Source organism: Lithobates pipiens, unplaced genomic scaffold (assembly GCF_037356315.1).
Source record: "Lithobates pipiens isolate NorthernLeopardFrog02 unplaced genomic scaffold, aLitPip1_a1.2 Scaffold_23, whole genome shotgun sequence".
In the NCBI taxonomy this organism is placed as follows: Eukaryota; Metazoa; Chordata; class Amphibia; order Anura; family Ranidae; genus Lithobates; species Lithobates pipiens.
The window spans coordinates 51061381-51085243 of record NW_027507785.1 but is presented as its reverse complement, the minus strand read 5'-3'; the positions used below and the strand labels follow the sequence as shown (position 1 = coordinate 51085243).

The window sequence follows — 23863 nt, the reverse complement described above, 5'->3', positions numbered from 1 at the left end:
TTGAGATCAGGTGACTGACTCAGACATTGCAGAATATTTCACTTATTTTCCTTCTAAAGCTCCTGGGTTGCTTTTGCAGTGTATTTTGGATTGTTGTCCATCTGTACTGTGAAGCGCCATCCAATCAACTTTGCTGCATTTGGCTGAACCTGGGCTGACAGTATCTCTCTAAACACTACAGAATTCATCCGGCTGCTTCTGTCACCTCATCAATAACCCAGTGCCACTGGAAGCCATGCATGCCCCATGCCGTCACACAGCAATCTCCATCATGTTTTACAGATGACGTTGTGTGCTTTTAATCATGGGCTGTTCCAAGCCACTGCCACACTTTTTTCTTCCCCTCATTTTGGTAAAGATTAGTCTTAGTTTCATCCCTCTACAGAATGCTTTTCCAGAACTGGTCTGACTTTTTTAGATGTTTTTTTGCCAGTCTTATCTGGCTTTTCTATTCTTCAGGCTTATGAATAGTTTGCACCTTGTAGTGAACCCTCTGTATTTGCTCTTGTAAAGTCTTCTCTTGATTGTAGAATTTGACAATGATACGCCCACCTCCTGGAGAGTGTCCTTCACTTGTCTGGATGTTGTGAATGGATCCTGCGATCATCCACCGCTGTTGTCTTCCATGGGATTTCCAGGCCTTTTTATGTTGCTGAGCTCACCAGTGCGTCGTTCTTTCCTCGGAATGTACCAAACGGTTAATTTGGCCACTCCTAATGTTGCTGCTATCTCTCCGATGGATTTGTTTCATTTTTGAAGCCTTACAATGCCCTGTTTCACTTGCATGGATGGCTCCTTTGAACGCATGATGTAGGTTCACAGCAATAGCTTCCCAATGCAAATACCACACTTAGAATCTCCAGACCTTTTTACCTGCTTAATTAATGAAGGAGTAACCCACACCTGGCCATGAAACAGCTTTTGATTCAATAGTCCAATTACTTTTGGTCCCTTGAAAAAAAAAAAAGGGGGGGGGGGGGGGGGGCGGGCTATTCTTAAGAGCTGAAATTCTTAAACCCTTCCTCAGATTTGGATGTACATACCCTCCTATTAAACCTGAGAGTGTGCACTTTCAACCCGTATCCATTATATTACTATAACTTGAATACGTTTTGGTAAATACCTGAGAAATCAAAAATTGTGCCTGTAACCAAATATATATGGACCTAACTGTATATATACACACACAAACACACGTGATAAAACTACAGTCAGCGGTCAGCATGTGGATATAGCAAACTAAATATGATTCAGTTAGGGTTCACATCTACTTTAAATTCTGTACCCATTGAAAACAAACTGTAGTACCAACATTGTTACCAATGATGTACTAATAGATAATCAATGCACAATATTGTATTCAACACACCTGATGCTTTGTCTCCGCAAACTACGCAGTACTCAATAATCTGAGGCCGCTGCACTTCCGATTTTCCCAGAAGTCTCTCCACAGACGCTGCATCCGTTACTATCTACAGGAAAGACAGGCTGTGTGAAATGCAACATTACCAGGAAACAATGCAGCAATAACTGACAACATAACAGCACTGCACTGGGGAAAGAATCCTTCCGTCAGCTACTGAAAACTTTGTATTAGGTGAACGAACAGATTAGCATATCTTCTACATTGCCTGAAAAGTATCAGCTTCATGCAATTAACTGCAAACCAATGCTCTGTGTGGAAGCAGTGGTCTCTAGGCAGAGGTCTGACATTCCCTCCTGCTGAGTCAGAGCCAGTGCTCTCCAATTGGAAGCATAAGCTTTGCTCATTGGAGAGTTCTAGCTTGGACTCAGTAGAGGGTGTGTTGCAATTAGACTGCTGCTTCCACACAGAGATCAGGACCCCTTTCACACCACACCGCCCATAGCGTGCACGGTAAAACGCTGCTATTTTTAGCGGCGTTCTACCACCGGATTTGCAGCGCATTTCGGCCGCTAGCGGAGTGCTTTTACCCCCTGCTAGCGGCCGAGAAAGGGTTAAAACCGCCGGCAATACGCCGCAATAGCGGCGTTATTACAGCGCTGCCCCATTGATTTCAATGGGGAGCAGCGGTGGAGAAGCGATAAACACACCGCTCCTAAGAAGCTGCTGGCAGGACTTTTCCCTGACGTCCTGCCAGCGCACCGCTGTAGTGTGAAAGCCCTCGGGGCTTCCACACTACACACAATGATGCAGCTTTTTTAGGGCAGATTGCAGGCGCTATTTCTAACGCTATAGCGCCTGCAAAACGCCCTGGTGTGAAACGGGTCTAAGGGTCCCACTCTGCAGCCTGCTGGCAGGGGACATGCTTTTCTTTTCAGGCTGTGGTTGCTTTAAATAACAAAACAAGAAAAACAAAACACACACGTAACAAAAAAACTCTAAGACAGTGAATATCTTTTGCTATAATGTACCTGGAATTCATTTAGCAAATTGAAACTGAAGGTTCAATTGGGCTTTAAATAGGTCAGTTAAACTCAGGGAAGATGACAGAAGAACAGGACATTCTCCTACCTGAATCCTCCCTGGGACAAGGTTTTCAGTTGTGAAGATAAGCTGCTTGGAATTGGGAGATTCTGGGGTGGCCAATATCACCTTCCCTGCTCCAGATCCATCCGGACTGGCCAAGATGAACTGCTGCTTGGGTGACACCGAGGAGTCTACGGATGTTACAATCTGGATCTTCTGTCCGGTCTGCTGATCTGTTACAATCTGTGAAGACAATGGACCACATTTCTCATATGCGGCTATTCTCATCAGATCATATTACTGACTTCTTACCACTTGAGTCCCAGGAGCGGTCTTCAAAATGGCACCTGGACAGCGATTTGTCCAAGCATAGCCAAGTCTTGTTGGTCCCAGCCAGCTTCATCAATGGAACTGCAGTCACTATTCATTGTGTTTTACAAAGGAAGTCATGTGACCCCACAGATGCTTCTGGTTTCCATTGCAGCGCTACAGGGATTACCTCAGTACTCAAACGATCACCTTTGACAATGGAAGTTGGCTATACAGAGGGACACAGACCCCTTGTATGTGGGGTATGGGGAGTGCAGTGTACTGGGAGCCTTGATGGGAAGCAGATTGTAAAAATAAAGCTTTTATTTTAAAAAATAAACAGGTCATATTTGGTAATGTAGACAAATGCCCCGTACACACGAGTGGATTTTCCATTGGAAAAAAACTTGGATGGTTTTTCCAACGGAATTCCGCTCAAGCTTGGCTTGCATACACACGGTCACACAAGTTCTCTGAACTTTCGACCGTCAAGAACACGGTGACATACAACACTACGATGAGCCGAGAAAATCAAGTTCAATGCTTCCCAGCATGCGTCGAATTGTTTCTGAGAGTGCGTAGGAATTTTACGCGTCAGAATTTGTACAGACGATCGGAATTTAAAATTGGATATTTTTCCGACCGAAAAATTGAGAACCTGCTCTCAATCTTTTGCTGGCCGAAAATTCCGCCAGCAGAAGTCCGATGGAGCGTACACGATCACATTTTCCGACCAAAAACGCTCATGGGACTTTTGCTGGTGGAATTTCCGATCGTGTGTACGGGGCAAAAGACTCACCCAAGCTCTACCGCATATTTATAGGATGATAAGCTGAATAACAGTGCTTAAGCCATTGTGTCCCATACATCAAAATTGCAAAAAGAAAGCCAGCAACTCGATTGCTTCTTCTTAAAATCTTTATGGAGCACAGACAGCAGTGCGACATCAAAACGCTAACATGTTTTGGCAAAGGACTGCCTAATGCTATGAGGAAGGCTTTTGCTGAAACATGTTAGCGTTTTGATGTCACACTGCTGTCTGTGCTCAATAAAGATTTAAGAAGAAGCAATCGAATTTTCGTCATTCTTTTTGCAAACATGTCATACTTGCCTGCTCTGTGCAATGGTTTTGCACAGAACAGCCCCGATCCTCCTATTCTGAGGTCCCCCATCAGCGCTTCTGGCTCTTTCCCCCTGCTGCATGCCCCTATAGCGAGCCGTGTCCAACTATGGCTCAGCCTCGCCCCCTCCACACTGACTGATTGACAGTAGCAGGAGCCAATGGCTCCCACTGCTGTGTCTGAGCCAATGAGAAGGTAGAGAGCTGAAAAAGAGCCTGTGCTCTCATGCACATTGCTGGCTCGAGATGAGGCTCAGGTCATGGGGGGGGGGGGGCTGGGGAGGAGCTGTATGCAGTTTTTTTTTTTACCTTAATGCATAGAATGCATTAACCACCTAAAGTGGTTGTATACCCCTTTAGCACATTTTTGCCTACAGGTAAGCTTAGGCTTACCTGTAGGTAAAATGAATATCTTCTAAACCTGTACAGTTTAGGAGATATTCACCTTGCATGCAGCTGCTGACATCAGTGGTGCATGTGCAGTGAAGGTCCGGCAAAGGTCTGGCGTATTGTGCCGGAACAGAGGGCTCCCGCGTGCATGTGCGGGATTGATGTCATTGCGGCTCCGGCCACTCACAGTGCCAGAGTCGCGAACCCAGAAGAATCGCGGAGGCAAAAATGTCAGCTCCCCCGGCAGCGACCGGGAGACGGTGCGGGGGCTTCATTCTATGTTAAGTATTACATAATGAGCTAGTATGGGGTGCGTACTAGCTCATTATGCCTTTGCCTTATAGATTTTTTTTTCTTCTTGGTATACAACCGCTTTAAAGACCACCCCACAGCAGTTTTATTGCTACAGGGCAGCTCTCCCGAGCAGAACCACTTATATATATGCAATTCTGCACTTCCTCTTGCAGGGGCCGCCGGCATGCTGCTTATGCTGTGATTATACACATCAGAAGCCGATCTGTAGGTGCTGGGCACTGGATGTCCGTGGGCACCCACTGATCAGTGGTAAGACGAGGCAGATCTCTGTTCTGACAGGGGAAAAGGGATGGATTTTGTGTTCCGGCAAAGCAGGGGATAAAATCCATCTCTTTCCATTGTACACAAAAACACTGGCTGGGCAACACAGTTAACCCTTTGATTGAGCTAGATGTTTAACCCCTTCCCAGCCAGTGTCATTAGTACAGCGACAATGCATGAGGAAAGGAGAGCCAATAAGTGGCAACCCTGTTTACATTGTGATCAGCTTTGACTGGACATTTACCACAATCTGATCGGCTGTATCCAAAGGACACATCGATCACAGAGAGTGCCGGATGCACGTCCAAGGGGGGAGTACGAGAGGCGTGGTTCCCAAAGGATGTTCAGAACAGAGCTGCGCTGTAGCCTCCTTTCGGCTATAGCGTGGTAAGGAAGTGGTTAAACTGCCTGAGCATTATATACTGTCTGAAAGCAGAGGCCCTGTATAATAAAAAAATATGAGAGTTGTAAATTTTTATGTCACCGATATTTGCTTAATGGTTTATTAAATGCAAATTTTCTGCAAAAACATAATAAAATGAATTTTAGTGCAAACACACACTATAAGATGAGGTTGCGTTGAGTAAATAGACAAAACATATCAAGTCTTAAAACAGCGTGCGCCCATGACATCGCAAAAACTATGGTACCCAAAAATCTCCATAGGTGACGCTTTAATAAAAAAAATAAAAATAAAGTACATATGGAGCTTCTAGGAGAAGGGCAAGGTCCTTTGCTCCATTGGAACCTTCATCTGTATCTGTAGACCATCAACAGGGTAAAGGACGGGATGAGGCAACTGGATGGAAGAAAGACTAATCGATGGATGGATGGTTGAGCAGGAGAAAGGACCAAGACTGGAACATCTGCAGCTACTGCAGAAGATCTGGGTAGGATCCCCTCAGATGAAAACAAACAGCAGGGCGCTGAGGTCAGAATCATATTAAAAAAATAAATAAATCAATCACTATTAAAAGTACGCAGCACCCTTACATTGAAGCTAGCATGAAACAACATGAATAGGGAACACCTTAGACCAAGCAGCTGTGATCAGTGTGAGGCTGTAGGCATCAGTGAGCAAACAAACTGAGGATGACAGAGCGCCAGCCAGCTCAGGGTATGGATTGTAGCGGCGGCGTTCTCAGCCACACACGAAGCTGTCAAAATACCTCATAGATGTCGGGAGAGGCGGTGTGCATGACCCTTCACCCTCTTTTTCAAATGCATCTTGAAAAAGAGGGAGCAGTCCCTGAAAACACGTCATGCACACAAGTGTGCTGTTACTATCCATACACTGAGCTGGCTGGCGCCCTGTCATCCTTGGTTTCTGTCTGTTCAGGGATACCTAAAGCCTCACATACAGCTGATCCCAGCTGCTTGGTCTCAGGTGTTCCCTATCCATGCCAACTTCAATATAAGTGGGCTGCTTATTTTAATAAATGTTTTTTTTATTTGGATACTGACCTAAGTGTCTTGCTGTTCATTTTCTTCTGAATTAAGGGGGTTTCAATTATTTTTAAATACGTTTTAATAAAAAAAAAAAAATTGTATATATTTGTTTTTATTTGATTGCTATTACAAAGGGTTCATAAAACACCATGTGATAACATCGGGCAAGTGACAGGTACTCTTAACCCTTGTACACACGGTCGGAGATTCCGACAACCAAATCCGTCGGATCTTGTCCGAAACTGTTGCATACACACGGTCGGACAAAGTTGTCGGAAAATCCGATCTTTCAGAACGTGATGACGTAATTTCGTTCCGATGGGACTACATTCAGGCTAGTAGCCAATAGCTTTGATGTAGGAATTTGATCTGAGCATGCGTGGCACTTTGTCAGATCGGAAATTTTCTACACATGATCGGAGTATGTCCGATCGGAGCAGTTTGTCGGAAAATATTTCCAGCAAGTTGGAAAATTTGGTCCGACGGATATTCCGACGGAAACAGTCCGATGCATACCACACACAGTCGGAATATCCGACAAAACGGTCCGATAGGACACATTCCGTCGGAATCTCCGACCGTGTGTACAAGGGCTTATGGAGACATTAGGGGTCTCCCCTGCCCTTCACAGCATCTAACAGAGCAGAGATCGGCTCAGTTATGCGTCTCCTGGCTGTACCGGACAGAAAACGGTGGATCTGAAACCAAAAGTGACAAAATCATCATCGCATCCGGTTTCTTTGTTTACAGGTGAAATCGAGACGTGGATTTGCCTCACTCTCACGCTGATCTCCATACTGAAGCTGGCAGTTGCAGTGCTGGGCTCCTGGTAAAAGCGAGAGAGCCCAGGAACCATGGGGTCCACCTGGATCACTGTGAAAGTGATCAGTGGCTTTACAGCAGCCGCATCACTTTCACTTTGAAGTCGGGAGCTGAACAAACCGAGCACGAGCTGATGGTTGCAGTTCACTGTGGACGTACATACTACATCCAAAGAGCTGAACTGGTTACACAAAGCAACAAATTTGTTGACAAAAATGAACTGGCGTGTTTAAATACCTGGATACGCTGAGGAGTGGACACGGCGGAGTCTGTGGAGATTATCTGGATGCGCTGGGAGGAGCTGGTCATCACTGAAGATTCCTGAACCTGAAATTAGGAAATACAAAAAGTCATAAAACATTTGTTTTGCCATAAAAAGCAAAAAGCTGTACACAAAGCAAAACTGGATAAAGCCTCAAAAGCCTGGACTCCTGTACAACTAAAATACCAAAATTTGGACACAACGTCTATGAGATTCACAGTCCTGAGATCTGCTTGACTGGTACCTGAACTCTGTATGACCCTGGCCAACCTTACTATCAATGCTGAACCAAACAGGCAGCCGTGAGACACCAAACCTAATTTCCACAACAAACCTTCACCAACATAAAAAGTGAAGTCACTATCAGATGGTTTGACAAAGGGGCGGCCCTTGTTGCCCCAAAACGCGTAGCCGCGCCTTCCATGTCATCCTCCTACACCACTGTCTCGGCTCCAGCCCTGGCTCATTCCCGGACATCTGCTTTCCCCCACTCCAGCCTGCCAGCTGATCGCTGCATGCTCCAGCCGCCTTGCCTGCCTCGTGGTTGATTCACCGCCATCTACGGCCCCTCCAAAGCCAGACTGACACCATTTTCCAGCTGCTTCTACAGCCCGATCCTGCTGACCCGGCCGAGCTCTGCAGTTCCTCCATCTGGATATATACGTGCTTTGAACTTCTCAATAAAAACGAGTGCAAATTTTACATCTAGCCTTGTTTTTACCTACCACCAACCTACTACACTTAGATGGTGGCGCTTTCCATACCTTTCTAATTACAAAAGTCTATCAACCTGGGAATGTAAATGGCAATTTATGTTCCACTCTTATGATCCATTTTGGCTCAAAGTCATGGCTTGAAGCGTCTCTTTCCCAATACTACAATTACTTAAATTGGTCACGGTTGGTACAGGAGAGGGATGGAACTGGAAGCCCAGGGACTCCGGGATAAACATTACCTGCAGCTAGGATTTGTATGAATTTATTTCCCCCAGCGGTTACTCCACAGTGCCAGAGGGTTTGCTATTAGCGCAAGAAGGCAAGTGTAAACTTCAAGGTGTTATTTTAGTGTTAGGGTCAAAGGTTAGGGGTTATGGCTAAAGCAAGCCCCCCCCCCAGTCTGAAGGGGGATGATCTTGATCTGCACTCTTTTGTGAAGCTACACCAGCTGAAGGATTTTCAGCATGCAGTGTACTTCCAGGTTTGCCAGATGCCCGTGCCCCCCTGCTACGTGTTGTGGTTTCACCCATACATCATTACTGTGCCCCTACAGAGCTGTAGTGATGTAGTAGCTGGAACCACAGTGCGGGGGTGATGCAGGCACCTAATCCAAAAGTAGATTTGATGTTGAAGTTTGGCTGCTGCAGCTCCGGAAGTAAGCAGAAGATGGGGACACTGTCCATTAGACTGGGCAATATCATTGATCATCTTAAATGTAGGGTTATTTTTTTTTTCTTGAAGACAGAATGAAACCATCAGCACATTCCCCACTGTGTCTCTCCTACCCTCTCTAGCTGTCCTAATGTGTAATCTGGCAGCAAAACCGTTCCTTTATACTCCGGCCCCTTTCTGGCTGCAGTTTTTGGGCTGTAGTCTCAGCTGGAGAGGAATCAAAGCGTCCTTCATTATGTAGTTGTTTTAAAAGCAGAAATTATAGTTGGCCGTTTACGAGGCAAGGCCTCAGGTATTCATTAAACCTGGACAGTTGAGGGATGGACGGACAGCTGAGGAATGGACGGACAGCTGAGGAATGGACGGACAGCTGAGGAATGGACGGACAGCTGAGGAATGGACGGACAGAGGTGACCAAAATCACTGTGGATGGGCAGCAGGAACCAACCTAAAATTAAAAGTGATTGTAAATGCTGAAGTTTTGTTCCCTTTATGCAGTCTATGTGCTCCCCCCACAGCCCCCACCCTCCCCCAATACTCACCTGAACCGCCTCTTGATCCAGTGATGCGAGAGCCTCAGCTGTCCGAGGAATCCCTCTCCTCATTGGCTGAGGACAGCAGTGAGAGCCATTGGCTTTCACTGCTATCATTTACAGCCAGTGAACCAATGAGGGGCGTGGCCGAGCCGTGGCTCTATGTGTCTTGTGGATGCATACAGTAGGGCTCAGGAGCAAGCATGCACCGGTGCCCCCATAGCAAGCGGCTTGCTATTGTGGGCACAGGTCAGAGGGGAGCCAGGAGCGCCAGCAGGGGACCAGAGAAGAGAATTGGGGCTGCTCTATGCAAAACCATTTACACAGAGCAGGTAAGTATGACAGGTTTGTTATAAAAAAATAAAAAAAAATAAAAAAAAGGCGAACCTTTAATAAAACTTTGCAAAGCGCAAAGCAGGAGCATTTGGGGAAATGTTTTCTTGATGCTTTACGATGAGAAAAAGAGTGGAGCACATGTGACACTCCACCCAGAGGATAACCTCAGCACCCCTTCCACAGTTGAACCAGCAGGAAATGAGGGCACCCTGAGACCTATGTACTAGCGGCAGCTCCTGATGCTTGGCCCGACTCTTTGCAAAGCAAGACCAACAGGGGGAGATAATTCCTTGATCCTTTATAGTGGGAAAGCATGCAGAGCACTCCACCCAGGATGACCTCAACACCCCTTCCACAGGTGAACCACCGGGAAATGGGGACGCCCAGCACCCTATTTATTTGCAGTAGCTCCTGATGCTCAGCCTGACTTGCCTACTCACCGAGTGAGTCTTCAGAGATGGGGCAAGCGTTAGGGCAATGCCAGCAACTAAGAAGCAATCTACAGATAACTTTTTACCGGTACGGAGTCTGGAGAGAGCACCACATTGGAACCTGGTCAGTGAAGGTCACTTCTAAGCTGTCCTGCACCATCCAGTCCAGTGGGGTCCAGACACCGTTCTCCAAAAACCAGGCTTAGAACAACCATGTCGGACAGCTGCAATTGGAGAGACTACTTCTTGCTGTAATGTACAGTAGAGTCTTGCCTGGAGGAGAGAAAAAAAAAAAAAAAACGTAAAAAAAGAAAGGTGCCAGCAAAAAAGGGTCTCCAGTGTGGTCATCTGAAGCCACAGTGTCCTTCCCGGTTTCTGTACATGCTGGCTACCCAGCATGCACCTGCCGATCTCGCGCATGTGCAGTGCAATTTTGGTCAGCTTGGCATGGCACAGCCGAGATTTTCCATAGACGCCAATGTTAAAGGTTACTGGAGCCGTGCAATGCCAAGCTGGCCAAGATTTTCCATAGACGCCAATGTTAAATGTTACTGGAGCCCTGCAATGCCAAGCTGGCCAAGAATTTCCATAGACGCTATGCCAAACTGACCAAGATCTCCCAGGAGCCAATGCAAAATAGGAAATGACGCACCCCTAGAGGAGGAAGTGAAATTAGATATAGGCATAAATCAGGTGAGTGAACAAAAAAAAAAAAAATAATAATAAATTGTCGATTCATTTTAAGGATGCACATTAGTGCTGCTTGGTGAGGAGTGAAAAATGTGAGTGGAATTCTGCTTTAAGTGTCGTGGGTAAGGATGGGTCTTTTGGAACCACAAAACAAAAAAACTCACCGTTGCGATTTCTTTGGTATTTGTCTGCATTGGGGTATGCAATGCTTGCTGTGATTATGATTTCATTTGCAACACACACAAAAAACGTTTATTATGCACATCAGTAATGTAGGCCTTGAATGCCAAAAACACAAAAGCTTCTGCTACATTCAGCCATCAACGGATCCCCATGCTTTCTACACCTACGGGGGTTAATTAACAAGGCTGTAACCATAGCAACCATATTTTCCCTTTCAGAATTTTACAGCAGTGAGAATAAGCGCCTGTTCACACTTTGCTTTGGTCGGGCCTTTGATGAGCATTGGAGTGCATCACAGCAGATTAAAAAGGACAACTATATAGAAGAGGTGTGAAGGAGATCATTGCTGCCCCTGAGCCCCGGACCAAGAATGCGAATTAGGTGCTGTGACTTTTATCTGCATGCTTGTTCCGGGGCAGAGATCACATATTGTTATATGTCCTATAATGATGACCCCCCCCCCCCCATTACTGTCTAACCACTTGCCTACCAGGCCAATTCTGACGACATTTCTCTCTCCTAAATGTAAAAATCTGCATTTTAGCTAGAAAATGACTTAGAACACCCAAACATATGTTTTTTTTAAGCAGAGGCCCTGGAGAATAAAAAATGGTGGATGGCGCATTTTTTTTTTTTTTATATCACACAGTAGCAGTTTTTCAAATGCAATTTTTTTTTAGGGAAAAAAAAAAAATACACAAGTTTTAAGGAACAAAAACACAATATAATACCCAATTGTTTGGTAAAATAAAGAGATGATGTTACACTGATTAAATAGATTCCAAACACGTCACACTTTAAAAATTATGTAGGTTCGTGGAATGATGGAAAACTACGGTAGTTAAAGCGAATGTTCACACAAAAATTGAACCTCCGCTTTTCAGGAACCCTCCCTCAGTGCCACATTTGGCACCTTTCAGGGGGGGGGCAGATTCCTGTATAATACAGGTATTTACACCCACTTCCATTCTATGCCTGGAAGTGGGTGGAACACACCCACCGCTGTCTCTGGGGCCCATGTCTGGCTGTCGCACACACGGGCCCCAGAGACAGCGGGGAGCATTCAGATTGCACTGCGTGACTCGCGCATGCGCAGTAAGGAACTGGGAAGTGAAGCCGCAAGGCTTCATTTCCTGATTCCCTTACCAAAGATGGCGGCAGCACCCGAGGATCGAGGGACGGTTCGGCCTCAGGTGCCGACATCGCTGGACCCTGGGACAGGCGAGTGTCCTTATTTTAAAAGTCAGCAGCTGCAGTATTTGTAGCTGATGGCTTTAAAAAAAAAAAATAATAAAAAAAAAAATGTAAAAAAAATTTTGCGGGACTCCCGCTTTAAAAATCTCCATAGACAGAGCTAAAAAGCCTTTACCAGTTTAGAGTTACACAGGTAGTCTGGTGCTAGAATTTTTTTTCTCGCTATAATGTTTGCGGCGATACCCAACATGTGTGGTGCGAACCTCATTTATGTGTGCTGGGTGTACGAAGTATGCGTTCACCTGTGTGTGTTAGCATTTTACATTTTTATCTATTTTTTTATTTGTACGCCATCTCTTTACATTTTTTTTATCACTTCTATTGCTATCACAAGGGATGAACAACATCCCTTGCGATAGCATGGGCAGTGACAGGTTCTCTTTACTGAGACTTTTGGGGTCTAGTAAACCCCAGAGCTCTCCTCTGCCAATTAAAACAAGATCATTTAGAGCAGATGCTTTCACAAGCCCGGTAATTGCCGGTTTACATTAGACCGAAACCAAAAGCGACAATCCTCATCGCTTCTGATATCTTACACCATAGAGATGATTGCGGAAGTTCTGGTCCTTTCTATAGTAATCCGGCAGGGCTCCCCAGTGAAACGAGAGAGCCCAGGAAGGCAGTGGGAGGATTCCCTTCGACCGCATGTGAAAACGATCCAGCCGCCATTTAGCCATTTGGATTGCTTTTACTTTACTCGGATTCGCCAGCTACAGCTATGGCCCCAGTATATTACCACTGAAACCGGAGGTGGTACAGGGACGTCCTATGGGTGGGGAGAGGTCTTATCAGTGGGACCAAGCTGGGTTGCTTAACTGCAGCAGACAAAAGACAGGTCATTGACCCGACTTTGCAGTCTGAGGCTGGGTTCACACCGCTGCGGGGGGAGAACCGGATGTGATTCGCACAGCAAATCACATCCGATCTCCGTAGCACTGCGAGTTCAGCCATACAGATAGTATGGCTGAACTCGCAGCTGTCCCGCAGCAAACTCGCACAGGACCCTTTTTTGGGTCCGCAACGGAATCGGATCGCATGGGGGTTCACACCATGCGATCCGATTCCTGTGCGAGTCGGCAGATCGCACTGCGATATGCCGACGGATCTGGGGGTGTCATTAACATAACATTGACACCCCCAGCCGTCCGCATAGGGCAGTGTGAACTGCCGGCGGGAGGTGAGCGATGCGGGAAAACGCCGCGGATTCGCGGCGTTCCCGCATCGCAATAGTGTGAACCTAGCCTTAAAGGGACACCCAAATCCCCAAGACTAGTTAAAGCAGAATTAAAACTCTTTCAGATAGAAAAATGCAACATGCTTTTAGGCGCATTCATCTTGCATCATGTTTGAGATGCTTCATTGAGAGTTTCTTTACAGGTACGTCTGACCCCCTTCTACATTGCATCAAGATGCTTTAAAAGGCCAAGTCCACCTTTTCTGGCCACGTTTCATGTTACATCCATATTAATGGTAACAGTCCTAGGCCCACACCCTAAAACAGCTTCTTCCTCCAATCCCATCTTACTGAAGCCTTTCTTATGGCTCCTGTCATTATTGGAATTCAGCATAGTTTAGCATTGCACACCTGCGTCATTTATTCGTAGAGATCACCAATATGTGAATGGAAAGACTACAAATCCCATCCCCCACCCCTCAAAATACAGGGACTTACAATTTTGAATGGAGCAAAAGCGTGGCAACATCACTACACTCGTAGTCCATTGATAACAGCCCGGTAACTGAAGCTACAGACATGTGGCCGGGGGAATTAGTCTACAGGAGCCTGTACAGTGCACCCATGAGCCGCTCATCATGGTTGTAAGGCTCCAATATAAAATACATATATACACACACACACATATATACATACACACACACACACATAAAAATCTAGTTTTTTTTTGCAAAAGGTGGACAATGCTTTCAAGTTGCTTTTGTATTTCAATTGGCTTGTATAGCAATGGGGGCAACACCACAGCGTACACCAGTGTGAGGCCTGCGTTTGCCCACAGAGGATGTACAGGTGTTCCGTGCTTCCCCCATGGAGGCAGTCCCATGCATGTCAAGTGGAATGCAGCAGCTGTACGGACATAGCCGCTGTTCCCAAAATGGGCAGTCGTGCAAGTTCACGCCACCTGAGTGTGCCCCGTCTGTATTCCGGGGGCCACGCTTGTCAGATTTTGTGAGCGGTGGTTGTGACTGTCCATCCCAACTGACATGAATGCGATTGCCTGCATGGGGATGCAAGGAACACCCGTGCCTCCCATGTTGGAAAACACGGTCACCGCAGGGTTTACACTGTAGCACGCCCCATATTAACGACGCCGTATACATATTTTGTCAGTTAAAACCATTCACATACACTATATTTCCTGCCACGTATATGAACTTTAATGACATCCCAGTCTTAGTCCGTAGGGTTCAATATTGAGTTGGCCCACCCTTTGTATCTATAACAGCTTCAACACTTCTGGGAACGCCGTCCACAAGGTTTAGGAGGGTGTCTATGGGAATGTTTGATTATTCTTCCAGAAGCGCATTTGTGAGGTCAGGAACTGATGTTGGATGATAAGGTCTGGCTCACAGTCTCCGCTCTAATTCATCCCAAAAGGTGTTGTATTGGGTTGAAGTCAGGACAGTCAAAATCCTCCACCGCCAACTCGCTCATCCATGTCTTTATGGACCTTGCTTTGTGCACTGGTCCAAATCATTTGTTGGAGGGGGGATTATGGTGGGGGGGTTGTTTTTCAGGGGTTGGGCTTGGCCCCTTAGTTCCAGTGAAAGGAACTCAAGGCGTCAGGATACCAAGACATTTTGGACAATTTGATGCCCCTAATTTTGTGGGAACAGTTTGGGGACGGCCCCTTCCTGTTCCAACATGACTGCCCACCAGTGCACAAAGCAAGGTCCATGAAAACATGGATAAGTGAGTTTGGGGTGGAGGAACTTGACTGGCCCATTGTCAGGAACCATGAAACAGAAGGAGACAGAAAATGCAGAATAAAATAAATAAATCACACCTTTTAATAAAATGGTAAAAATGGTACAACTGGTAAACGTGGTCAGCCAGGGTTGGTTAGCCAAATCGGGTAGTCATAACAAGCCAGGAAATCAGGAAGCCAAAGATCAGCATAGTCAGAGGCAGCAGACAGGATCAGGAACCAGAAGGAACGTCAGCCAGGCAAATCTTCAACAGGAACACAGCAGTGAGTTTCTTTTTTTTTTCTTCCATAAAACACAGCAGAGAGTTTCTATATATGTTTGACCAAGGCAAAGGCAATTGTTGAAATGAACCAGGCAGTTTAAATAGCCAGGTGGTGCTGGCTGTGGGCTTGACTGACGAGCAGGAGATGAGCAACAAACAGGTGAGCCACTCTGGAACGATGAGTTCTGGCAATTAACCGACTGCTGAGCAACCTGAGCACAGAGAAGGAAGGGCTGAGAGTCCTGACACCTGCACAGAGTCCTGACCTCAACCCCATAGAACACCTTTGGGATGAATTAGAGCGGAGACTGCGAGCCAGACCTTCTCGTCCAACATCAGTGCCTGACCTCACAAATGCGCTTCTGTTAGAATAGTCAAACCTTCCCATAGACACACTCCTAAACCTTGTGGACGGCCTTCCCAGAAGAGTTGAAGCTGTTATAGCTGCAAAGGGCGGGGCCAACTCAATATTGAACCCTACGGCTAAGACTGGGATGCCATTAAAGTTTATGTGCGTGTAAAGGCAGATGTCCCAATACTTTTACAGTGTATGTATTATATTTGTCTATTTAGCTATGTGCCTGGAGTGCAGCTTTAAATCTCAGTTTTTAGTGGAAGCTCCCCTCTAACAATGTCGGCATTATAATGGAACGCTGTGGCTGTCAGTATTCGGCTTTAATGAACTGAACACAATCAGATGTTTGTATGCAAACCATGAGCGAGTGCGACGCACATGCAAATGTATTACAGGAAGGCCGGCAATGTAGGGCATCAATGGGAGTGCTTAGGGGAGAGATGAACATCTATGTAATGAGGGACGTGGATCTCCACCAGCGTCCCCCTAATAAAACCTGAGGGACGTTCCCACATATCCGGGAGAGTCTAATTATAGGCAGGAGAGCGGCACAAACTCCCTCATCCAGAAGAGGCGCCTCATTACTGCACATACTCTTCACCCGCACTCATCCCCCACCCACTACCGGGTGACGCTCAAACTCCGAAGGGTTAAAAAGAATTGGAATTAGAATCACATCTCCGAATGTAAATTACATGAGGTGTGTGTGTGTGTGTGTGTGTGTGTGTGTGTGTGTGTGTGTGTGTGTGTGTGGGGGGGGGGGGTGATGGAACTCGCCTGTCTAGCCGGGTTTATGTTGTGCTAGAAAACTATTATTGGAACATCTTGCTTGCCTGTTAAAGTGACCTCCGGGTATCTCATATTAAAGGGAGCGTCACCTTAGATTTCAAACAAACAATCGGCCTTCCCCAGTTGTAGCGGCTCCTCTCCTGGACTGAAATGGCTTCCTCTGATTTCACCGCACACTGTGAGCTTCTCACCATGTGCATTAGATGCTGCAGCAAGTCAGACAGAGCCCCGCCCCATTTCCTGGCCTGAGGACATCTAGCCCAAACTTTCTAGATAGATGACTAGTTTTCTGTCCTTCAGACTTCACAGGGGGGCTGGACTGTGGCCATTGGAAGTTGAAGTTCTCCTGGGGTCTGTGGGAGTAAAAAGTGCATCTTTCAATGGGGGGGGGGGGGGGGGGGATAATGTTTCATTGTTGGGGTCAGTGGGAGGAAGTGAGCCCCCGCGCCAGAAAGAGCAACCCCCCGCGCCAGAAACCGCCAGCGCGAGAGAGCAACCCCCCGCGCTAGAAAGAGCAACCCCCCGCGCCAGAAAGAGGAAGAGCAACCCCCCGCACCAGCGCGAGGAAGAGCAACCCCCCACGCCAGCACGAGGAAGAGCAACCCCCCGCGCCAGCACGAGGAAGAGCAACCCCCCGCGCCAGCACGAGGAAGAGCAACCCCCCGCGCCAGCACGAGGAAGAGCAACCCCCCGCGCCAGCACGAGGAAGAGCAACCCCCCGCGCCAGCACGGGGAAGAGCAACCCCCGCGCCAGAAAGAGCAACCCCCCACGCCTGCACGAGAAAGAGCAACCCCCCACGCCAGCGCGAGGAAGAGCACCCCCGCACGAGTGCCAGTGGGAGGAAGAGCACCCCCCGCGGCAGCGGGAGAAAGAATGAGCCAGTGCCAGCGGGAGAAAGTGTGTGCCAGCGGGAGGAAGTGTGCCCCCGTGCCATTACCACGGGGAGGAAGAGCGCCCCCGCGTCATTGCCAGCGGGAGGAAGAGCGCCCCCGCGCCATTGCCAGCGGGAGGAATCTTGTCTGGGATCGGTGAGAGGAAAAGTGCCCCAAGGGCCAGATGCCACCATTTGCTTGCCTTTATATGGCCTTTGGGGCACTTTTCCTCTCACTGATCCAAGACAATATTCCTCCCGTTGGCACCAACATGGGGCCCCCTTCCTCCAGCTGACATCAATGATGAGGTACTATTCCTCCAACTGACCCCAATTATGAAGCATTATTCCACCCCCCACCACCATGCCAAAGAGCAAAGAGGCCCTTTTTACTCCCACTGACGCCAGGAGAATCTCAACTTCCAATGTGTACAGTCTGGCCCCCCCTTAAACTCTGAAGGGCCGCAGGTTGGAGACCACTGATCTAGCCCTTTCCTCCCCAGCCTGACTGTCCCTGGGCCCGCCCCTTTTAATCATGGAGGCTCAGCATCATATGTGGGTGTTATCTATGCAAATGCAGCATTCCTAGGAACGCCCACTACTCCAGACTGACATCCACCCAATCGAGGCATCTTGATACTTGCATAACTCCTGCCAAGAGCCGGCCCACTGCTTGCCTTGGGGCTGAAGGCTCCTGGGAGGAGTGCTAGGGCTGTGATGTTTTCAGGAGCCCCATGAACAGCAACCCTGCCAGCCCCTCCAACAAGCCATGATCTGTCTGCATTGCACAGAGAAGAGCCGGCAAGACTGTAATCCTTGAAGTGTCATTTATTGGTAAATCAGAGTGACAATAAATCCGACGCGTTTCGGCAATAGCCTTAGTCATTGCATAGAGAAGCTCAGAAACCCAGCAATGATGTCACTGGGACAAACATATGACAGGTAATGAAAACAGAAAGTTTTTTTTTTTTTTTTTTTTTTTAACAATGTTATTGGTACATTGATGAGGGAATTGGAGAAACCAGGGAAGGAAAATAAAAGCAGATTAAAGCGGATTTACGCTGCATCTGACCACCACAAACCAAAAACACAATTTAATCTTTAATACTCTAAGACCCCCCCTCCCCTCCAAATCCATCCAGGCCTCTATGCTTTATTTTGCTGAAAAATCACTTTGGAACCCCCCCCCCTAGCATTTCTGGCTGCTGCCATCTTGAGTAAGGGCACAGATGATTCATGCAGCATTTACTTCCTGGAATCCATCTGCTCTTAGCTCAGGCATGTAGGCGGAAGGGTATACTTAGCGGCATCCACCTAGGCAAGTATGAATAAACAAAAAAAAAAACTCATACTTCTCTTTTAGCAAAGGTTCACATTGATGCGGGTTAGAAATCATTCAGCTGAACTCGCAGGATTTCAAACCGGCAATGCAGTCCAACTTCGGGAGCGATTTCAGAGACATCTGTGCAGGTTCATGCACAGATATATATTCAAAATGCCCCCCCCCCCCCCCCCCGGAGTCGCCCAAAGTAGTACAGGAACTACTTTTGGGAATCAAGTGGTGCCGCAAAGTTGGCGTTGCACCGATTCGGACGGTGCCGTTGCCGGAAGTAGCTGTGATTTGGCATGTCAAATCAGCCCAATGTGAACGTGGGCTTAAAGTAACGCAGTGCCATATCGCACACATTCGTCTGGTCATGAAAGGGGGGGGGGGGGGCGTTATGAATCTGAAGTGGTTAACCACTTAAAGACCAGACCTTTTTTGGCACTTTATGTTTACATGTAAAAATCTGTATTTTTTGCTAGAAAATTAGTTAGAACCCCAAAACACATACACATATACACACACACATATATATATAATTATTTTTTAAGACAAAGGCCCTAGAGAATAAAATTAGTTGTTTTGCAATTTTTGTTTTAGGTCACAGGGTATTTGCGCAGCTGTTTTTCAATCTTTTTTGGAAAAAGATACACTTTTTTTTTTTCATTTTAATGCACAAAACACAATACGTAAACACATATTTATAAAATATGAAAGATGATGTTACACTGAGTAAATAGATACCTAACGTGTCACACTTGACGCCTAAGGGCCGGTTCACACTGCGAGCCGCGGCGAGGCGTCTCCGACTTCCTCGCCGCGACTTGCAGGGGGGGTCAGCGGCGACTTGCAGAGGACTTCTGCATAGAAGTCAATGCAAGTCGCCCCCGAAGTCGCCCCGAAGTAGTACAGGAACCTTTTTTCTGAGTCGGAGCGACTCGAGTCGCTCCTCTCAGAACGGTTCCATTGTACTCAATGGGGACGACTTGCGGGAGCGAGGCGAGGCGAGCCGTGTCGCCTCGCCTCGCGCCGCAGTGTGAACCGGCCCTAACGAGATACCCAACGTGAAATTGCGCACACACTCATGCCACGGCGTCAAACGATGTAAATTTTACTATCCACAAGCGTGGATTTAAAAGCCTTTACAGGTCGCCACTTTATATATACAGAGGAGGTCTGGTGCTAGAATTACTGCCTATGATCATTTGTGGTGATACCTCGTCACCTCTACACGAGAAGCACAACCACAGGAGGACATCTATAGACGCCTTCCTGGCAATGTGCTGACCGCACTGTAGCAGTTTTATCAGCTATAGAGTGGTCATGAAGAGGTTAAAAAGAAAAGTTCACCGTTAGAACATGTCACATGCTCCGGCATCTGCAGCCTCCTCCCTGTGACAGCGGACAGGGGATCTCCTCCCCACACCCCCCGTCATAATTCAATTCACAATTTTAAAAAAACAGCACGGTTGTGCAGGACTCTGCCCACACAGCTGCACCATTCATCCTCAGCTTCCTATGAATGAATAGACTACAACAGGGATATGCAATTAGCAGAACTCCAGCTGTTCTACAAGTCCCATGAGGCATAGCAAGACTCTGACAGCCACAAGCATGACACCTAGAGGCAGAGGCATGATGGGAATTGTAGTTTTGCAACAGCTGGAGGTCCGCTAATTGCAGATTCCTGGACTACAAGTACCGTCAGCCATTGCAGCTGACAGCTTGTAGTTCTCAGTGAGCTGCGAGGGCACTAATGAGCATCATTAAAGTGGATTGTAAAGTCTTGTTTTGGTTTTCTATAAAAATATCAAACATGTCATTAGTGATGGGCTCGGGGCGTGCTCGAAATCCCACCAGCAGGCCGACACTGCACACGGCTAATCGCAGCCAGCGAGAGATTTCCCGATCTGGGCAGCTGCAGAACTGGGAACTGTCTTACTGCCTGTCATTAGCTGTGTGCAGTGTCGGGTTCCTGGCAGGATCAGGCACGTGGGATTTTGAACACACCCGAGCCCATCTCCACAGGTTATACTTGCCTGCTCTGTGCAATGTTTTGCACAGAGGAGCCCGGATCCTACTATTCTCAGGTCCCTCTTTTGTGTCCCTGGACCCCTCCCCCCTATTGAGTGCCTCTACTGCAAGCAGCTTGTTATGGGGGCACCCGAGCCGAGTCACAGCTCCCTGTGTCTGACCAGGCACGGCACCACAGACCGGCCCCGCCGCCCCCTCCACCGAATGGTAAACTGACTGCTGATTGACAGCAGCGGGAGCCAATGGCGCTGTCACTGTGTCTCAGCCAATCAGAAGGGAGAGTCTCGGATGGCCAAAACACTCGTGGACATTGCTGGAGAGAGAGAGAGAGAGAGAGATAGAGATAGAGATAGAGATAGAGATAGAGATAGAGAGAGAGAGCTCCGGTAAGTATTTGGGGCTGCTGCTGCACACCTTGCGGGCGTGCGGCCTGAGTCCAACATTTGGCGTCCATAGAGGCCGAATGCAGGACTCGGCCCCCGCGTCATTGGATCTGGTTGGCAGCAGCGGGAGCCAATGGCTGCGCTGCAAACAATCTATCCAATCAAAAGCCGAGAACCCTGGGCAGAGAGACAGCGTGTCCCTGCGGATCAAGTTCTAGGGCTTGCCAAGTAAAACGGGGGGAGGGGCTTTAGGATGCATTAAGGTGAAAAAACACGTAGGTTTGCAACCCCTTTAAGAAAAAAAAATAAAAAATTCTGCCTTTACAACCTTCTTTCTCTCGGATGACTGCCCGTATTGGAGGTAGGAGCAGACAGTTTTTAAAAATAATTTTAAAATATATTTTATATATATATATATATATATATATATATATATATATATATATATATATATATATATATATATATATATATATATATATATAATAAAAACGTGTGTGTGTGTGTGTGTGTGTGTGTGTGTGTGTGTATATATATTATACACACACACACACACACTTATATATATAATTTTTATTTATTTATTTTTTTAAATAATAATAGTGTGATAATTTTTTTTATTTTTATTAAGTGATCTTAACCTTTACATTGGCCAATTTTTGGGGGGGAAGCCAGGAGGCCCCGCCCCCAGTGCTCCCCAGCTGCACACATACACATTGCTCCCCCTCTGCAGGTCATCTAAGGTTATTGGGTAGCATTGAGCAGCAGCGGGCTGCAGTACACGCCGCCGACACTAGTTGGCGACAAAGCAGCCGCAGCGCCGCATTCCCGACCGCCACGCCCACCCTCCGCACCGATTGGCTCTACGCCCCTTCAGTCCTGACAGCTGGCACCGCCCAATTTCCCAATCCCTGAAAGCCGATTGGATCGTCCAAAAACGCGTCACAAAAATAAATAAATAAAAGCCGCTCGTTTCCAAAAGGGAGGAACATGGCGGCGGCTGGCGAGCTGCCAAGCGGAGGGGGGCGGGAAGGAGCAACGAAGGGCTGGGGGGGAGGAGACGGCGGGTGTCTGACCGCGGGCGGGCTCGATGCTGCAGGGGCCGCCGAGGGGGTTCTGTGAGGAGGAGGCCTCGGAGCTCCCCTCCCTATTCCCCGGCCTTACCTCTGCCCGGCGGAGGTTCCAGTCACAGCCGCATCCTCTGAGCTTCCCGGCGGCCTCCGCTGTCCCCTGCCGCGCTCTCTCATCCGCTCCCGTCGGCGCTTCTCGGTAATTTTCCGGCTCTACGGTGAGAGGTCAGAGGTCGTGACCCCGCGCTCCTCTTCACCCCCCTCCGCCGCTTCCTCTTCCCTCTTGCTCGGCGCGCGCGGGCGGCAGTGACGTCACCGATGTACAGCCGCGGATAGGGCGAGGCGGGCTGGAGGGGGCGGGACCTGAGCCTCAGGCGGCTCCTCCCACGGCTGAAGAGTTTTTATTTTCTTTCTTTTTTTTTTTTCTGGTTTAAACTTTATTATACATTATTAAAGCAACACAAAAGTCATATCTCCCAATGCGTGAGCCCCATAATAAATACAATTTATAATTAAATATATTGCTTTCATGATTAAGCCTATTTCTAACAGGTCCTCAATTCGGGAGACCTCGCCGTGGAAAAAGAAAATCTCAGCTGGAGTTAGGTTTTACACATATTAGGCCCTGTTCACATTAGGTGATTTGGAATCGCTGCAATGCTCTCTGTAATTCCAAAATTGGATGACGTCACTCCTGCAGCCTGGCTATACCCTACCTACTACTGACCCCTGTACACCGCCCTACCTACTACTGACCCCTGTACACCGCCCTACCTACTACTGACCCCTGTACACCGCCCTACCTACTACTGACCCCTGTACACCGCCCTACCTACTACTGACCCCTGTACAGTGCCCTACCTACTACTGACCCCTGTACACCGCCCTACCTACTACTGACCCTTGTAAACCGCCCTACCTACTACTGACCCCTGTACGCCGCCCTACCTACTACTGACCCCTGTACGCCGCCCTACCTACTACTGACCCCTGTACACCGCCCTACCTACTACTGACCCCTGTACAGTGCCCTACCTACTACTGACCCCTGTACACTGCCCTACCTACTGCTGACCCCTGTACACTGCCCTACCTACTGCTGACCCCTGTACACTGCCCTACCTACTGCTGACCCCTGTACACTGCCCTACCTACTGCTGACCCCTGTACACTGCCCTACCTACTACTGACCCCTGTACACTGCCCTACCTACTACTGACTCCTGTACAGTGCCCTACCTATTATTGACCCCTGTACACCGCCCTACCTACTACTGACCCCTGTACACCGCCCTACCTACTACTGACCCCTGTACACCGCCCTACCTACTACTGACCCCTATACATTGCCCTACCTACTACTGACCCCTGTACACTGCCCTACCTACTACTGACCCCTGTACAGTGCCCTACCTATTACTGACCCCTGTGCACTGCCCTACCTACTACTGACCCCTGTACAGTGCCCTACCTATTACTGACCCCTGTACACCGCCCTACCTACTACTGACCCCTGTACTCTGCCCTACCTACTGCTGACCCCTGTACACTGCCCTACCTACTACTGACCCCTGTACAGTGCCCTACCTACTACTGACCCCTGTACACCGCCCTACCTACTACTGACCCCTGTACACCGC

The 23863-nt window shown here is 47.8% G+C and overlaps 1 protein-coding gene across 2 annotated transcripts in view; it reads right to left on the bottom strand.

Annotated features, from left to right (window-relative positions):
* NR2C2 (nuclear receptor subfamily 2 group C member 2) overlaps positions 1 to 22540 on the bottom strand; it is a 57554-nt gene extending 35014 nt beyond the window's left edge. For both annotated transcript variants that reach the window (XM_077451593.1, XM_077451594.1), the window contains exons 1-4: positions 22319 to 22540; positions 7353 to 7442; positions 2495 to 2692; positions 1370 to 1472 (exon numbers count right to left, since the gene is read on the bottom strand). In XM_077451593.1, coding sequence (XP_077307719.1) covers positions 1370 to 1472; positions 2495 to 2692; positions 7353 to 7424 — 373 coding nt within the window. In that variant the 5' untranslated portion in view covers positions 7425 to 7442; positions 22319 to 22540. The remainder of the gene's footprint in view (positions 1 to 1369; positions 1473 to 2494; positions 2693 to 7352; positions 7443 to 22318) is intronic.
* Positions 22541 to 23863: the final 1323 nt, after the last annotated feature.